Source organism: Oncorhynchus kisutch, linkage group LG16 (genome assembly GCF_002021735.2).
Source record: "Oncorhynchus kisutch isolate 150728-3 linkage group LG16, Okis_V2, whole genome shotgun sequence".
In the NCBI taxonomy this organism is placed as follows: Eukaryota; Metazoa; Chordata; class Actinopteri; order Salmoniformes; family Salmonidae; genus Oncorhynchus; species Oncorhynchus kisutch.
In genome coordinates this window covers 21,507,033-21,522,185 of record NC_034189.2, presented here as the reverse complement: position 1 = coordinate 21,522,185, position 15,153 = coordinate 21,507,033, and the positions used below count along the sequence as shown (strand labels likewise).

The 15,153-nt window shown below is 42.8% G+C and overlaps 2 protein-coding genes across 6 annotated transcripts in view; one reads left to right on the top strand and one right to left on the bottom strand.

Annotated features, from left to right (window-relative positions):
• The window catches only part of LOC109906248 (chromodomain-helicase-DNA-binding protein 3), a 54,272-nt gene extending 50,560 nt beyond the window's left edge, over positions 1-3,712 (top strand). For all 5 annotated transcript variants that reach the window (XM_031791991.1, XM_031791990.1, XM_031791992.1 and 2 more), the window contains exon 39: positions 547-3,712. In XM_031791991.1, the coding sequence (XP_031647851.1) occupies positions 547-650 (104 nt within the window). In that variant the 3' untranslated portion in view covers positions 651-3,712. The remainder of the gene's footprint in view (positions 1-546) is intronic.
• Positions 3,655-14,084, bottom strand: LOC109906839 (tumor necrosis factor ligand superfamily member 12-like). The gene is made up of 6 exons (XM_020504686.2): positions 13,233-14,084; positions 11,488-11,569; positions 7,979-8,035; positions 7,730-7,753; positions 6,696-6,826; positions 3,655-6,563 (listed from the first exon to the last, which is right to left on the bottom strand). The coding sequence occupies exons 1-6, from the start codon at positions 13,431-13,433 to the stop codon at positions 6,297-6,299; spliced, it is 762 nt and encodes a 253-aa protein (XP_020360275.2). The 5' UTR covers positions 13,434-14,084; the 3' UTR covers positions 3,655-6,296.
• Between the last annotated feature and the right edge of the window lie 1,069 nt (positions 14,085-15,153).

Here is a 15,153-nt window from a genome sequence, read left to right as displayed (position 1 = left end):
AATGCTTCCCACAGTTGTGTCAAGTTGGCTGGTGGACCATTCTTGATACACACGGGAAACTGTTGAGTGTGAAAAACCCAGCAGCGTTGCAGTTTGATTCAGCACAACCTTAACCTCTGTTAATCATGGAATGGAGAAACATTTTAAGTCGGACATCAAACACTCAAACCGGTGCGCACACCTCCTACCATACCCCGTTCAAAGATACTTCACTCTTTTGTAAACACTCAAACCGGTGCGCCTGGCACCTCCTACCATACCCCGTTCAAAGATACTTCACTCTTTTGTCTTCTCCATTCACCCTCCGAATGGCACATATACACAATCCATGTCTCAATCCTTCTTTAATATGTCTCCTCCCCTTCATCTACACTGATTGAAGTGGATGTTAAGTCCCCCAAAAAATAAAGTGACATCAATGCGGGATCATAGCTTTCACCTGGTCAGTCTGTCATGGAAAGAGCAGGTGTTCCTAATGTTTTGTACACTCAGTTTATATGCTGTGTGTGACTGTGTGCTCATGTGTGTGTTCTCTTCCCCCTACAGTGTTGAACGGGCCTCCTGTGTCAGTGAAGAAGGAGAGGGAAGCAGAGCAGCTCCTGAGCAGGAGAGACCAGCGCCGTGGAGAGGTCATCTGTATCGACGACTGAACAATATCGCTCACTGACCGCACACACACACACGTCAACATATATACACACACATATATACTTAAACATATACACACACACACACAAACATATACACACACACCAACACATAACACATGCAGTACAGTATCCACACTCCGCAGACTGACCCTCCCTATGAATATATACACACACACATGAACATACACACACCAACACATAATACACACAGTACAGCATCCACACTCCACAGACTGACACTCCCTATGAATACACACACACACTTGTGGTCCATGCTGTCACGTACATACTCACCTGCTCAATCGCTTGTTGTCTGCCTCAAACCAACCAATCCTCACAAGCAGCCTACTCATAGAATATCTCCCCTCCAGAACAGTATGGTTCTGTAATCTAGAACCTCCCTCTCTAGCATCGCTCACATACTACCAAACCTGACCCTTGACCTTTGATCCCCTCAGGGGTCGCTCCAGTGACATGAAACTGCATGATATAACATTGTGAAGATTTTGCTCTTGACACCATTCCTGCCATTCGTCCTGAGAAGCATGCTGTGCTAAAACTCTCAAAACAATGGCGTTATCATGCAAGCTGTGCCTACAGTATTTCTTCTAGTGCTGATTTTATCTCCGAAACTTCCCGAAAACCATTCATCAATCGCCCCATTGGAGAATTGATTGAGTGAAGTATTACAGGACTCGGGGCTGTAAACTTGTCAGGAAACTCTCAGCCCATTTCCCTTTCATGTTGACCTGATTGTACATGTAGAAATACTGAAATGTCAGTCAGTCCAACCCAACTTAGTATTATGTTGACTGTATGAGTTGGTATGCCAGAGGATTTTCTTACAGACCAGGGTACACAGTTTATATCTTTGGTTTTGATTGGGATGGGAAGTCCCAGTGCTTGTTCGGGATAGGCCTCACTCATAGAACTGGTCATAACCTTTCATAGGCAAGTCATACAGTGTTGACCACCCTCAACTACAGTCCTCTCCCCTTGCTCTTTGACCCCCTACGTAAAGCTTACACAGTGCCTTCTGAAAGTATTCAGACCCCCTGACTTTTTCCATATTTGTTAGGTTACAGCCTTATTCTAAAATGATTAAATAGTATTTCCCCTCATCAATCTACACACAATACCCCATGATGACAGAGCAAATTCTTTTATTTTTTATTTTTTATTTTGCTAATTTATAAAAAATAAAAAAAAAGTGAAATATTACATTTACATAAGTTTTCAGACCCTTTACTCAGTACTTTGTTGAAGCACCTTAGGCAACGATTACACCCTCGAGTCTTCTTGGGTATGACGCTACAAGCTTGGTACGCCTGTATTTGGGGAGTTTCTCCCATTCTTCTGTGCAGATCCTTTCAAGCTCTGTCAGGTTGGATGGTGAGCGTTGCTGCACAGGTTTTTTCAGGTCTCTCCAGAGATGTTAGATCGGGTTCAAGTCCGGGCTCTGGCTGGGCCACTCAAGGACATTCAGAGACTTGTCATGAAGCCACTCCTGCGTTGTCTTGGTTGTGTGCTTAGGGTCGTTGTCCTGTTGGAAGGTGAACCTTCACCCCAGTTTGTGCCTCGACACAATCCTGTCTCGGAGCTCTACAGACAATTCCTGCGACCTCATGGCTTGGTTTTTGCTGTGACATGCACTGTCAACTGTGGGACCTTATATAGACAGGTGTGAGCCTTTCCAAATCATGTCCAATCGAATGAATTTACCACAGGTGGACTCCAATCAAGTTGTAGAAACATCTCAAGGATGATCAATGGAAACACCTGAGCTCAATTTCGAGTCTCATAGCAAAGGGTCTGAATAATTATGTAAATAAAGTATTTCTGTTTTTTTATTTTAAATAATTTGCGGAAAATTATTGTTTTCTCATTCATGTCATTATGGGGAATTGTGTGTAGATTGCTGAGGAAATTGTTTTATTTAATTCATCTTAGAATAAGGCTGTAACATAACAAAATGTGGAAAAAGTCAAGGGGTCTGAATACTTTCCGAATGCACTATATCTCCCTTTCCCTTCCTCCTCCTCCTCTCAATCAATCCTTTCTTTCTTTTCATTTTTAGTTTCTCCTTCTTTCTACGAATTCTGTGATATTCTTTGCATATTTAAACTTGGCTCATTTGTGTTCTCTTGTGTTTTTACTCTTGTTGACTTACTGCGACTATGATTATTATTGTTGTTGTTGACGTTGCTGTTGTCTTTGCTGTTGCTATTGGAAAAAAAGAGCTTCTACCAAATGAGATTGAGAAAACAATAAAATCGTACGTTTTGGTGCACAAATGCACCTCTTATATCAGACGTCTTATAGTCGGAGCATAAAGCAAAGCGAATAGGTTGAGAGAACACAAGAACGACAACACATTTCTTGCTTACATTCTAGATTCGGGGCTTGCAAATAACCTATATAATATACTACATATGTAACCCTAAATGCGTTAAGACAAAATGAAACCGTGTACTATCTTAACATCAGTTAAAGTACATCAATTCATTATTCTCTGGAAACTCAGAGGCTGTTAGTAGAATCAAGTCAACTTTATATACTGTATCCACAAACAGCCTTAAACATAAGATAGCTGAAATAAGTGTAAAGAAGTTCATTCGGAATTAAGTCTGTTAAGTCTGAATTCATCGGGAGATGTACACTTTTTACATGCTAGTTGAAATAGACCACTTTTAGTTAGTTCCCTGGACATATTTCAAATAATTAAAGTGAAAATGTTCATGTATTTCCTTAAAACCCTGAATACTCCACACATGTGTTCCAAGTGAAGAGTCTAAACTACATTTCACTGATTATGTTTCCTAGGAAGTGTTTTGCAACCCCTTAACTAAAATGGACACGGTCCAATCAGGCACTTCCTCTCTCTTCTCTTGTTCTCTTTTCAGATTTTGTGTTTTGTTTTTAATTCCTCGATATTTCGTGTCACTGTGTACGTTGTGGTGGTGCCGACCGATAAACAATGAGTGGCAGTTAAACATGTCAATAATAAAATGCATCTCTTTTTATTTCGAGTTTTGTTTGTAATAAAATCCAATTAAATTGAACAAAATGATGTGATTCGTGGATGGATGCTTGAATAGCAACACAGGAAAACACACGGGCACATCGGGCTGCTGAATCGCCTCCTCTAGCCCTCACATGAAGTCATCCCAGTCTGTCTGCACTGTGTTGTACTGACTCCAGACCTTGAGCTACAGAAGTATGAATCACAGGTGGTGACGACTCAATACACAGTAGTATGTGAGTCATGACTAAAGAACCAGAATAGTGCAGCGTTCCACACATTCTATTTAGCAATACAGTGATGTCATTGGGGGACGCTGGAGAATAACGGAGGAGTAAGAAGATAAGAAGATTGTCTATGTTTTGTTTGTCATATTGTATCATAGAGCAGTAGTAGTCCCTGGCCAGAGTTGAAAGCGAACACAAGGAGATATTAAAAGGGTTTAAAAAGGTTTACCATTTTATGGGAAGTGAGTTTAGAACAACAACCAGCATTGCACACATCATTTCGCAGACACGTACACACACTATATCCCCTTGCTGGTTCTTCAACCTTGACCTACTTTTTTTTACTTCTCACAGACCGGCCTCTTTGTGCCAAATAATGCTTTTTAAGTTGGCAATAAACTTTGACATTTAAAAATATAGGAATTAGGGGAGTGAAGTGTTAGGAATTTGATTCCTCAAAAGCGTTCAGCTATTTGGTTCTGGTTGGATTCAGGAAGTGCGTGTGTGTGTGTGTGTGTATATGTGTGTGTGTGTGTGTGTGTGTTGGGTTCTGAAAGGGAAATGTTAGATGCAATACGGGCAAAATGTGAGGTGCAAAAGGGAAGCGGAGAAGGATTAGGAAATCAAACAGGAAATATGTTTACAACACAATAACACACTTTCCACTTGTGATCTAATGATGACAAACTACAGCTCTTTTGAGCTGGAAACCAGAATTATTTGACTTTTGGGAAGTCAGTTTAGAACAACAACCAGCATTGCACACATAATTTCGCAAACACATGCACACACAATATCCCCTCACTGGTTCTTCAACCTTGACCTACGGGTTTGACTCACAAATAGACCTCTTTTTTACAAATGAGTTACTTTCCATCTAATGATGAGAAATTAGGACTGTTTTGAACTGAAAACTAGAATTATGTGACTTTTGCATTGTGGTGTATTTGTCTGTGTGTGTGTGTGTGTATGTGTGTAAATTGCTGAGGAGAAGCCAATGTGGTCACCCACACACTACTTATAAACCAGAGTAGGAGTGTTAAAACATTAAACCAAACCACCTGCTAGAAATACTCTGTTTTTACTGTCTGTGTTCAATACATATTGCAGCAAATGGCACCTAAGAGAGCTTGGAATGAGTACAAGTATTGTGATTACGATATACAAAATCATTTATATTTCCACCATGATATACTGCATCTCGACAGGCTGAGCCTTATATACACAACTACGCCGGGATTCAATCCAACGCGTCTCATAGCACAGCTCACTGTAATGGACTTTTGAAGGTCATTTTCTCTTGAGCCAACATGCGCAGCGATTACTGGGGATGCGATCTTTGTGAATTTTGGGGAAAATGCCTTTAAAAGACTCATTGTCGGCTGTTTAGAGTGTTGCTCTGTAACGCGTCTTGGAATGAATCCCGGCCCTAGTTCTTCGATGTGCAGTCTGAAACTGACAATCATGTAACATATTGAAATGTGATTCGACAGAACATACTGAATATTTGTATCTAAAATTATATATGATAGGCCTATAATGTTAAGAGACTCAGTTTAAAAGATTGAGATGGATAGTCATAAAGAGTCTCTAGACTGAGAGACGTTGGTAAGATCATAGGCTAGTTTTTGTTGTTGTTGTATACGTTCCTGTGTGTGAAAGACATGTACAACCCAACTGCTGAGATAACAAGGATTACAATGGATGAGAGACTCATAGTTCAACGTATCCATCCAGCTCATTACTCAGAATCCTTCTCATTCAGTAGTCCACCAGCTTAGCGCCTCAGAGAGGTGCATCATGGGTCAGTTCCCTGCTATGCGCAGGCAAAGTCACGGTGAACTAAGACTCAGGAGGATGAGCTTCACTCCAGAAGAGCAGCATCAACTGATCCAGACAACGTTCCATGGGTTTTCCTTAAAAAAGCAGGGGTAGAATCGCTAGGAGGGTCTAGAAGTGCATAAGTATCCCTTTATAATCTTCCTTACAGCTTCTGTCTTTGAAGAAGTATCATACAGAGCAGAGGAGGCTGGTGGGGGGGGGGGGCTATAGGAGGACAGGCTCATTGTAATGGCTGCAAGGAAATAAATGGAGCGGTATCAAACATATGGAAACCACGTTCGACTCGGTTCCATTTATTCCATTCCAGCCATTACAATGAGCCAGTCCTCATATAGCTCCTCCCACCAGCCTACTCTGATACAAAGTGTCTGTAGCGAACATGATCCATAGTTATTCCAATGCCCCTGATCATTGGTCCAGATTTCACAATAAAACAAATGAGGAATGTCACGTTGGTGTGTCTCATTAATACAGGTCGGAGTAGGACAAACCGCTTCCTTCAACCATTTTTTCCACCCCCTCCATCCTTCCAATATTTCCATCCTCTCCGGCAGCTCAGTTGACCTTGAAGAGGCTTAAGTAGTGCTTCCCCGTGGTGTGGAGGCTGAAGCCGGCGCCTGTGATGGCATGTAGCTCTGCCCCCTTCTCTAGCCGCAGCAGGCCAGACACCTGGCAGGGTTTGAGAAAGTGGAACTGGTGGGATCCGGATGCAGGTGTAGTGCCATAGCCCTCCATGCACTGCAGCTTCTGCAGCGGCTGGCCGCTCTTCACCACCGCCACTTCCAACTTCACCAGCTGAGACTGATTCTCATTGAACAACACCTGTGGGAGGGATGGAGGGAGAGAGATGGAGAATAAGAAGAAGAAGTAGAAGAAAAGAGCAGACCAATCAGGGTTTGATTGAGCCTGTGTTGTTTGACAGGTGGCACAGGACTACAACTCTCAGAGGCTCACCTGACAGTAGAGGAAGTAGACTCCAGCTCTCTCCACTGTGAAGGTGCCTCTGTCTGTGTTGTACTTCACAGCTTTGCTCATATTCAACTGCTCCGAATCCGTCCATCCTTTTATCAAGCCATCAGCTCCCACTGAAACACACATGTTGTGGGGGAGGAACCATTGCACCCATTGACATAAATATAGCAGTATATTATTTTCTCTTTATTTATACTGTAGGTGTGTGTGTGTAGGGTCAATTTTGTACAGTTTGTATCATTGTCATGGGGGCTGATCTTACGAATCCAATTCCAGAAACCCAGAAGACCCTTTTCTATAATAATTGTCATCCTCAAAAGGTTTTGCAGCTGCACCATCGAGAGCATCCTGATGGGTTGCATCACTGCCTGGTATGGCAACTGCTCGGCCTCTGACCGCAAGGCACTACAGAGGGTAGTGTGTACGGCCCAGTACATCACCGGGGCCAAGCCTCCTGCCATCCAGCACCTCTATACCAGGCGGTGTCAGAGGAAGGGCCTACAAATTGTTAAAGACTCCAGCCACCCTAGTCAGACTGTTCTCTCTGCTAACGCAAGGCAAGCGGTTCCGGAGCGCCAAGTCTAGGTCCAAGAGGCTTCTAAACAGCTTCTAACCCCAAGTCATAAGACTCCTGAAGATCTAATCAAATGGCTACCCAGACTATTTGCATTGCCCCCCCCCCTTCTATGCTGCTGCTACTCTCTGTTATTATCTATGCATAGTCAATTTAATAACTCTACCTACATGTACATATTACCTCAAATACCTCGACACCGGTGCCCCCGCACATTGACTCTGTACCGGTACCCCCTATTGTTATATATATATATAGCCCAGCTATTGTTATTTACTGCTGATCTTTAATTATTTGTTATTCTTGTCTGTTACAAAAAAAGCTATTTTCTTAAAACTGCATTGCTAGTTAAGGGCTTGTAAGTAAGCATTTCACTGTAAGGTATTTGGTGCATGTGACAAATAAAATGTGATTTGATTTGATCCACGTTCATAAAGCTTACCTTTCTGAACAGACTCTTTGGTTACTAGTGGAAAGAAAGAGAGGGAAAGAAGTCATTAAGATTTTATAACTGTAATTGTATTTGGTGTCCAATCAAAACCACTTCAACAGATGCTACATTATAACACTGTGGGTGCGTTTGAAATGGCACCCTAAACCTTATATAGTGCACTAAGTTTGACCAGGGCCCATAGGGAATAGGGTGCTATTTCGGATGCAACCTTTGATGAGGATCTGCCAAGTCACTTACTCTCAAACTGAGAAGCCACTTTCTTTCCATTTCCACTCTTCCCTTTCCCAGTTCCCCCTTGCAGAGGGAAGGAAGAAAGAATATGAGTTAATACGACAGAAGAAAACAATTCAGAGGGATGTTGTTGTTTTTTTTGTTCCAAGTAGAGGAGATTATATCATTGTTCACATCTGTGGAGTGTGTGTCGTGGCGACCATAATGTATTAATTTGCAGTTGTTTATCCACCACCTGAATACTCAACCGGCTCTTACAGATGGAGAAGGATTTAATTTCTCCTCTCCTGCTCTGTTCTGATATCTGTCATTTTTACTTGTTCTCAGTTAAGTGTAGTCTACTTTCCTCTCTGTCTGTTCTCACTACTTTCTGTGCCAGCTGGAGTAGAGCAAGACAGAAGCATAGAATACAGTACGAGAGAACAGGGTAAGAGGGAGGAGAGGGCAAGAGATAGATGGAGAGAGAAAGAGCTCAATGGAGGGAAAGAAAGAGGCACACAGAAGGGGACGATAGAAAGAGAAGCACACAGAAGGAGAGAGAACGCAAGAGAGAGAGACAGAAGACAGCTGAGGGAGAGGGAGAGAGAGAGGTCTTTGGCTGTTCTATGACCCAAATTAACTGTAACGGCCCTGTCAGGAAAAACAGGCAAGAGCAACAGCCATGGCCACCGTTCAAATAAATACAATATATACAAATCTATCTTGAAAACTGGGGGATAGGTGGATAAGAGGGGGGAGAGAGGGGAAAAGAGGAAGAGCGTGGGGTAAGACAGGCCTTTTTGTACTCCAGAGGTTTGTTTTAGCTCCAGTATCAGGCCTGCAGGGAGTGATTCCAGGCCTTAAGCCCATTTCAACTACATTAGACGATACACAACGTGACGGTCTTATAGAGTTTTAGATCTAATTTGGTTTGATCCTAACTGTCTAGTTTTAGGATGTCTCATGTCATCGGCTGGAGTTTCCAAGATTCAACATGTCAAACCTTTAGCTAAAGTCTTGAGAATGGAAGGATCCATTTAGCCAATCAGAGAGCAGTGCGCTAATTTCCTGTGTTCAGCAAAGCAGCTAGCTAGCTAACCAAGCAGAGAGCTAGCGAGCTCCTTTACTGCACATAGCTAGCCTAGCTTGCTGATATTTATCTGACAAGCAACAAAGTGTACCATGTTTATGGTGCATGTATCTCATGACACTTGTTTGATACAATACCTTAGTATAAAAAGTATCCAATTTGTTTCATAGTTTTATCAAGTCATTGTAAAAAGGCAGTTACTGTGGAAATGGCCTCAACTGCATGTATTGTCTTCTTGATCTGAATTAACTGTATTTTAATCAGCTGTGGTACAACACAAAATTCTAAAACTTGCTATATTTATCTTGTCTAGACTCATGTCGGCTGTTGTATCTGAACTGGACTTTACACACACCCACACACACTCACTCGTTCACTCAACACAAATACACAGAAAGTATTCACTATAGGATCAGTTATGTTAGGGGAAAAAACAGCAAACATTGAACACTGGGGGGCTTGGGAATTTAAGCCATTTATCATTTGGCCCATTTAGGGATGATATTTGATATATCATGCTTCTGAACTAAACATACAGTACCAGTCAAAGGTTTGGACACATCTACTCATTCAAGTTTTTTTTTTACAATGTAGGATATAGTACAAATAAAAAATAACATTTAAAAAAAAAGTATTATCCCTTTTTCATTGTATCCAATTAGTAGTTCCAGTCTTGTCTCGTTGCTGCAACTCCCATACGGACTCGGGAGAGGCGAAGGTCGAGAGCTGTAACGTCTTCCAAAACACAACCCAACCAAGCCACACTGCCCGCTTAACCCAGAAGCACCAATGTGTCAGAGGACACACCATGGCAAACGTGTCAGCGTGCACTGCACCCGGCCCGTCACTGGAGTACGATGGGACAAGAACATCCCTGCCAGCCAAACCCTCCCTTAACCCAGACGACGCTGGGCCAGTTGTGCGCCGGGTCTCCCGGTCACGGCCAGCTGCGACAGAGCCTGCGATGCAGTGCCTTAGACCACTGCGCCACTCAGAAGGCCACAAAAATAGTAAGAATAAAGAAAAACCCTTGAATGAGTAGGTGTGTCCAGACTTTTGACTGGTACTGTACATCAACTCTTAAAGTGTCACTCCAGTCTCCTTTTCACCAAATTCAACACCTGATTTACTTAAGAAAAGGCACATCTCAATAGGTGGTCCAGGTAAGTCATGACATCACAAGTGGGGGGGAGGGATTTCCTCTTTTGTTGTCTATTGCTCCTCTATTGTTCCTCAAGCAAGGGGGAGGCCGATGACATCACAACTTCCCATCAGACCAACTCCTTGAATTTTCAGTTGTCTAAAAAACAGTATTTTGCTCAAAACATCTTTTTTTTGACCCTTTAGTGTGTGTACTTTACTACATTTACTATATTATTCTGTATTTATATTCAACAGGAAAAGTTCCTAAATCACTGGAGGATGTCTTTAAGTCTTGAGTAGCACTCCTAACAAATTGTTTACTATTGGCCATCTTCAGCATTATTTCATGACACACACTATTTAGACATGACATGTGCACTACCTAGCCTATATATGACTGCTTAATCATAAACAATTTTGGCAAATAATAGCTGTTGTCAGTCTCGTCAAGAGCAAAATCATTTTAAGTCCCTGAAGCGTGCAACATTGTCTCCCTCCTCTTGCCAGATGGTTTCTCCAGGTTCTCGTCAGTCCAGAGCAGACCTGTAATTTCTGCATCAGTCATCCAGCTGCCTACTGTTTCCTGTGTCGACTTTTAGCAGCGGGCAGCAAGTGACCACAGGGCCTAACCAAGGTGCCATGCAGAGCCAAGATTCCCCTGGTCTGGTCGCTGTAGTTAAATGCTGCTCCAGCTCCGCAAAAACACAGAGCAGAGCACCATCGATGAGATCTATCTCATCTGTTTGGTTATTGTTGATTATGTATTGCATGTATGATGATGGGGATGCAGAGAAAGAGGCATTGTCTGTAGTAGAGTGTACTTGAGGTGTAGTGCTATTTTGATCATTTTGTTGCTTCCATGCACAAATAGTCTCACACACACACACACACACACACACACACACACACACACACACACACACACACACACACACACACACACACACACACACACACACACACACACACACACACACGCCAGCACACACACATATATCAGCATGCAGGCACGCCAGCACACACACACATATCAGCATGCAGGCACGCCAGCACACACACACACACACACACACACACACACACACACACACACACACACACACACACACACACACACACACACACACACACACACACACACACACACACGCCAGCACACACACATATATCAGCATGCAGGCACGCCAGCACACACACACATATCAGCATGCAGGCACGCCAGCACACACACACACACACACACACACACACACACACACACACACACACACACACACACACACACACACACACAGGCATGTACCATCTCTTTTCACCCTTTGCCCCACCAGCAACTCTCTCTTCTCCATGATGAGTTGGACAATGGCCTTACGCTGAGTGTTCACCTGTTGCACAGAGAGAGCGAGAGAGAGAGAGAGAGAGAGAGAGAGAGAGAGAGAGAGAGAGAGAGAGAGAGAGAGAGAGAGAGAGAGAGAGAGAAATCAAGAGAAAGACAGGCAGAGAGAAAGAAATCAAGAAAGTGAAAGAGAGAGAGAGAGAATGGAACCGTCAGAGAGACCATTGAGTCTTCAAATTGGCTCCCGCTGCAAATTTACACAGACAAAAGATTTCAGCAAAACCACATAAACAAATCGTCTTCCAGTATCTGGCAGTATCACGCTGTAACTCCAAGGCTTAGAATAGGTCAACCACTTCCGCCTAAACCGGTTGTGACAACTAATGGTGTTTTTAGTGCCCGCATTCCTCACATTTCTTAACTCCCTTTCTTAACTTCCCTGCTGAGACTGAGAAGCAGGAAGGGGGAAAAAAACCGCTGTGCTAAAATTTGTCAAGCTAGCAAAGTGAACTCGTACTTTATGAAGTACTGGGGCCTGCCGTATATATGCCAAAGAGGAGGAAGTAGGTTTCAATATACCGCTGGTGTGTCGGTGCGTGCAGCCTATGGGGTGGTTTAGATGTACTCAGGTCTGCCTGGACTAGAGGTTAAATCCCAGGCCAGCTCATTGAGTGCTTTCAAAAAGTATCAACAGATGGCAGAGTCAGGTCACTGGTAGCCTACTGTCAGACACACCATGAGTGAAATTGAGTGCATGTGTATTAAGTGCACAAGTAGACTATTTGAGGATGCACATGCATAATGTATTATTAATAAAGATGAGTTTCGAATGAATGAAAAGATCAGTCACTTGTGTTAAAAGTCCAGTGTTGGGTAAATTGTTACAATGTAATACAGTGTGCATTACAATGATGTATAGAAATAATTGTACTATGCATTTGAAAGCAATACTTTCACCTGCAGAATTCTACCACCTGTGGTAGCCTGCAATTAGTAGGCTTTACATGTTGCAAATCGCTTAACCACAGTAAGGTCTACTCTGTTTTACGCAATTCAATGCCTCAGTTCAGTGCAAAGTCAGTTGGCTATAATGCGCGCTCGAGCCAAGAAGTCAAGGGATTCCAGTAAATTGGGCTAAAATTGGAACACAACTGGCAGTAGAACGATTAAACTTGGCAGAGAAACTATAAGCAATAACTCCACGGCTTGAGCACACTTATTTGTAAGCAATAAAACTGCCTCTAGAGCAGTCCCCAGAATGCGCAGGTCACCAGCAGAGAAGTGGCCCGCTATTTGTGTACAACTTAACGCCACAAAGCTTGGGCGTAGAGGAGGGGGCAATTAAAATATGGCTTTGCATTTTCCATAGCAGAGACAAAGAAGTTGTTCAACAGTCACTTCAACTGCTTCAAATTGTTAGTATAGAAATAATAACTTGGAGTAGGCCTACAGAGTGAGAGCGTGCGTAATTTACAATGGCAAGACCAAGACGAATTGATGCACACATGCTACGTTAGCGTTGCTACAAAATCCGAATGTGTAATATACATGTATTATACATACCCGTGACAATATATCCTCCAAACACCGGCTTCTTGGGCATTATCACTTAAATAACCGATGATAGTGTGGAAAGCATGGAATGCAAATTTACTTTGTAAAATTGCAATATATATATATATATATAATAATGACATAGCATGGCTACTTACTTGCTCCAATCGGTCTTGCAGAGTTTTAACGGACTGGGACAGGTCCAGCGTCTGTCTCCAGGTCCACGCCGTAAATAGTGCGCTACAGGCGGCGAGCGAAAGAGCCACCATGGCCATGAATACCCAGACGAAGCGAAGTTTGCGCACTGTTCTCCTCTGTAGAATTCGATGCATGGTCGTTCCACATTCCCCGGCTATCATTGCAGACTATTCGAAGTGTTCATGTTAACTTCATTCCAGCGACACATGTTTCCCTTCTTGGTGAAATCAAATCCAAATGCTCACATTTTCGACAAGGCGCGCAAGTGTTATTGCCCGCAGTAACAAATGATATCTCAACAGGCCTATTGATAAAAGTTGAAGTCATGTGAAAGATTAAACAATTACATGGGTTTCAAATCAATAGCCATTCATGTTGCTTTAATCAATGCATTTAATCAGACGAAATATCGTGGACTGTCTGGCTTGCAGGTCGTATTCAAATGCGCAATGTTGAGCAATATGCAGCCAGGGTGCAACGAAATATGTATTTTACATCCACTACGATTGCATCCTTCTACCACTTGATTCGTTGAGTCAACTTCCTTGTCTTCCCTTTGCCTTTGCAGCCTTCCTGGGGGTCATTTCTGACCTAGACCACGTATGATCTAGCACACTTTCGCATGAGCTTTTCTTCTCCGGGAAAGAGTTTTCAGTGCAGTGCACCCGTCGTGTGCCAGACGCTCGCACGAATGCAAAGCCCACAACTTGGATGCACTCTCAAAAGCCACTAAGTAACTATTAACGCTTCATTGCACAAATCAAAATAACGAGCTGAATCAACTTGTTGCAGGGAGGGGAGAACTGTAGGCTATTAGAATATACCGATCGACTGAACTAATCCAAGTGTCCACAAGGTGGCTCTGTTGAATAGGGCAAGGTGCTACCCGCAGGCTCTGCGTGACCTGGGGTGTAGTCATTAGTCCAAACCGTTGCAAACAGTTGCGTGTTTGTAACGAAAACAAGAGTTTCTATTGGACTAATTTAGGTAGGTCCCTCCCAGTTTCGTTCCGTTTGATTATGTTTCGTTTCTAATGGTTATAAATCAAATCAAATCAAATCAAATTTTATTTGTCACATACACATGGTTAGCAGATGTTAATGCGAGTGTAGCGAAATGCTTGTGCTTCTAGTTCCGACAATGCAGTAATAACGAACAAGTAATCTAACTAACAATTCCAAAAAAACTACTGTCTTATACACAGTGTAAGGGGATAAGGAATATGTACATAAGGATATATGAATGAGTTATGGTACAAAGCAGCATAGGCAAGATACAGTAGATGATATCGAGTACAGTATAACATATGAGATGAGTATGTAAACAAAGTGGCATAGTTAAAGTGGCTAGTGATACATGTATTACATAAGGATGCAGTCGATGATATAGAGTACAGTATATACATATGCATATGAGATGAATAATGTAGGGTAAGTAACATTATATAAGGTAGCATTGTTTAAAGTGGCTAGTGATATATTTACATAATTTCCCATCAATTCCCATTATTAAAGTGGCTAGAGTTGAGTCAGTGTCATTGACAGTGTGTTGGCAGCAGCCACTCAATGTTAGTGGTGGCTGTTTAACAGTCTGATGGCCTTGAGATAGAAGCTGTTTTTCAGTCTCTCGGTCCCAGCTTTGATGCACCTGTACTGACCTCGCCTTCTGGATGACAGCGGGGTGAACAGGCAGTGGCTCGGGTGGTTGATGTCCTTGATGATCTTTATGGCCTTCCTGTAGCATCGGGTGGTGTAGGTGTCCTGGAGGGCAGGTAGTTTGCCCCCGGTGATGCGTTGTGCAGACCTCACTACCCTCTGGATAGCCTTACGGTTGAGGGCGGTGCAGTTGCCATACCAGGCGGTGATACACCCCGCCAGGATG

Coding starts and splice junctions, on each gene's coding strand:
- LOC109906839 (XM_020504686.2), bottom strand. CDS start 13,433: ATGATAGCCGGGGAATGTGGAACGACCATGCATCGAATTCTACAGAGG. Junction 8,036..11,487: donor GCAAAGGGTGAAAAGAGATG/GTACATGCCTGT, acceptor TCCCTCTGCAAG/GGGGAACTGGGAAAGGGAAG. Junction 7,754..7,978: donor AGTGGCTTCTCAGTTTGAGA/GTAAGTGACTTG, acceptor TCTTTCCACTAG/TAACCAAAGAGTCTGTTCAG.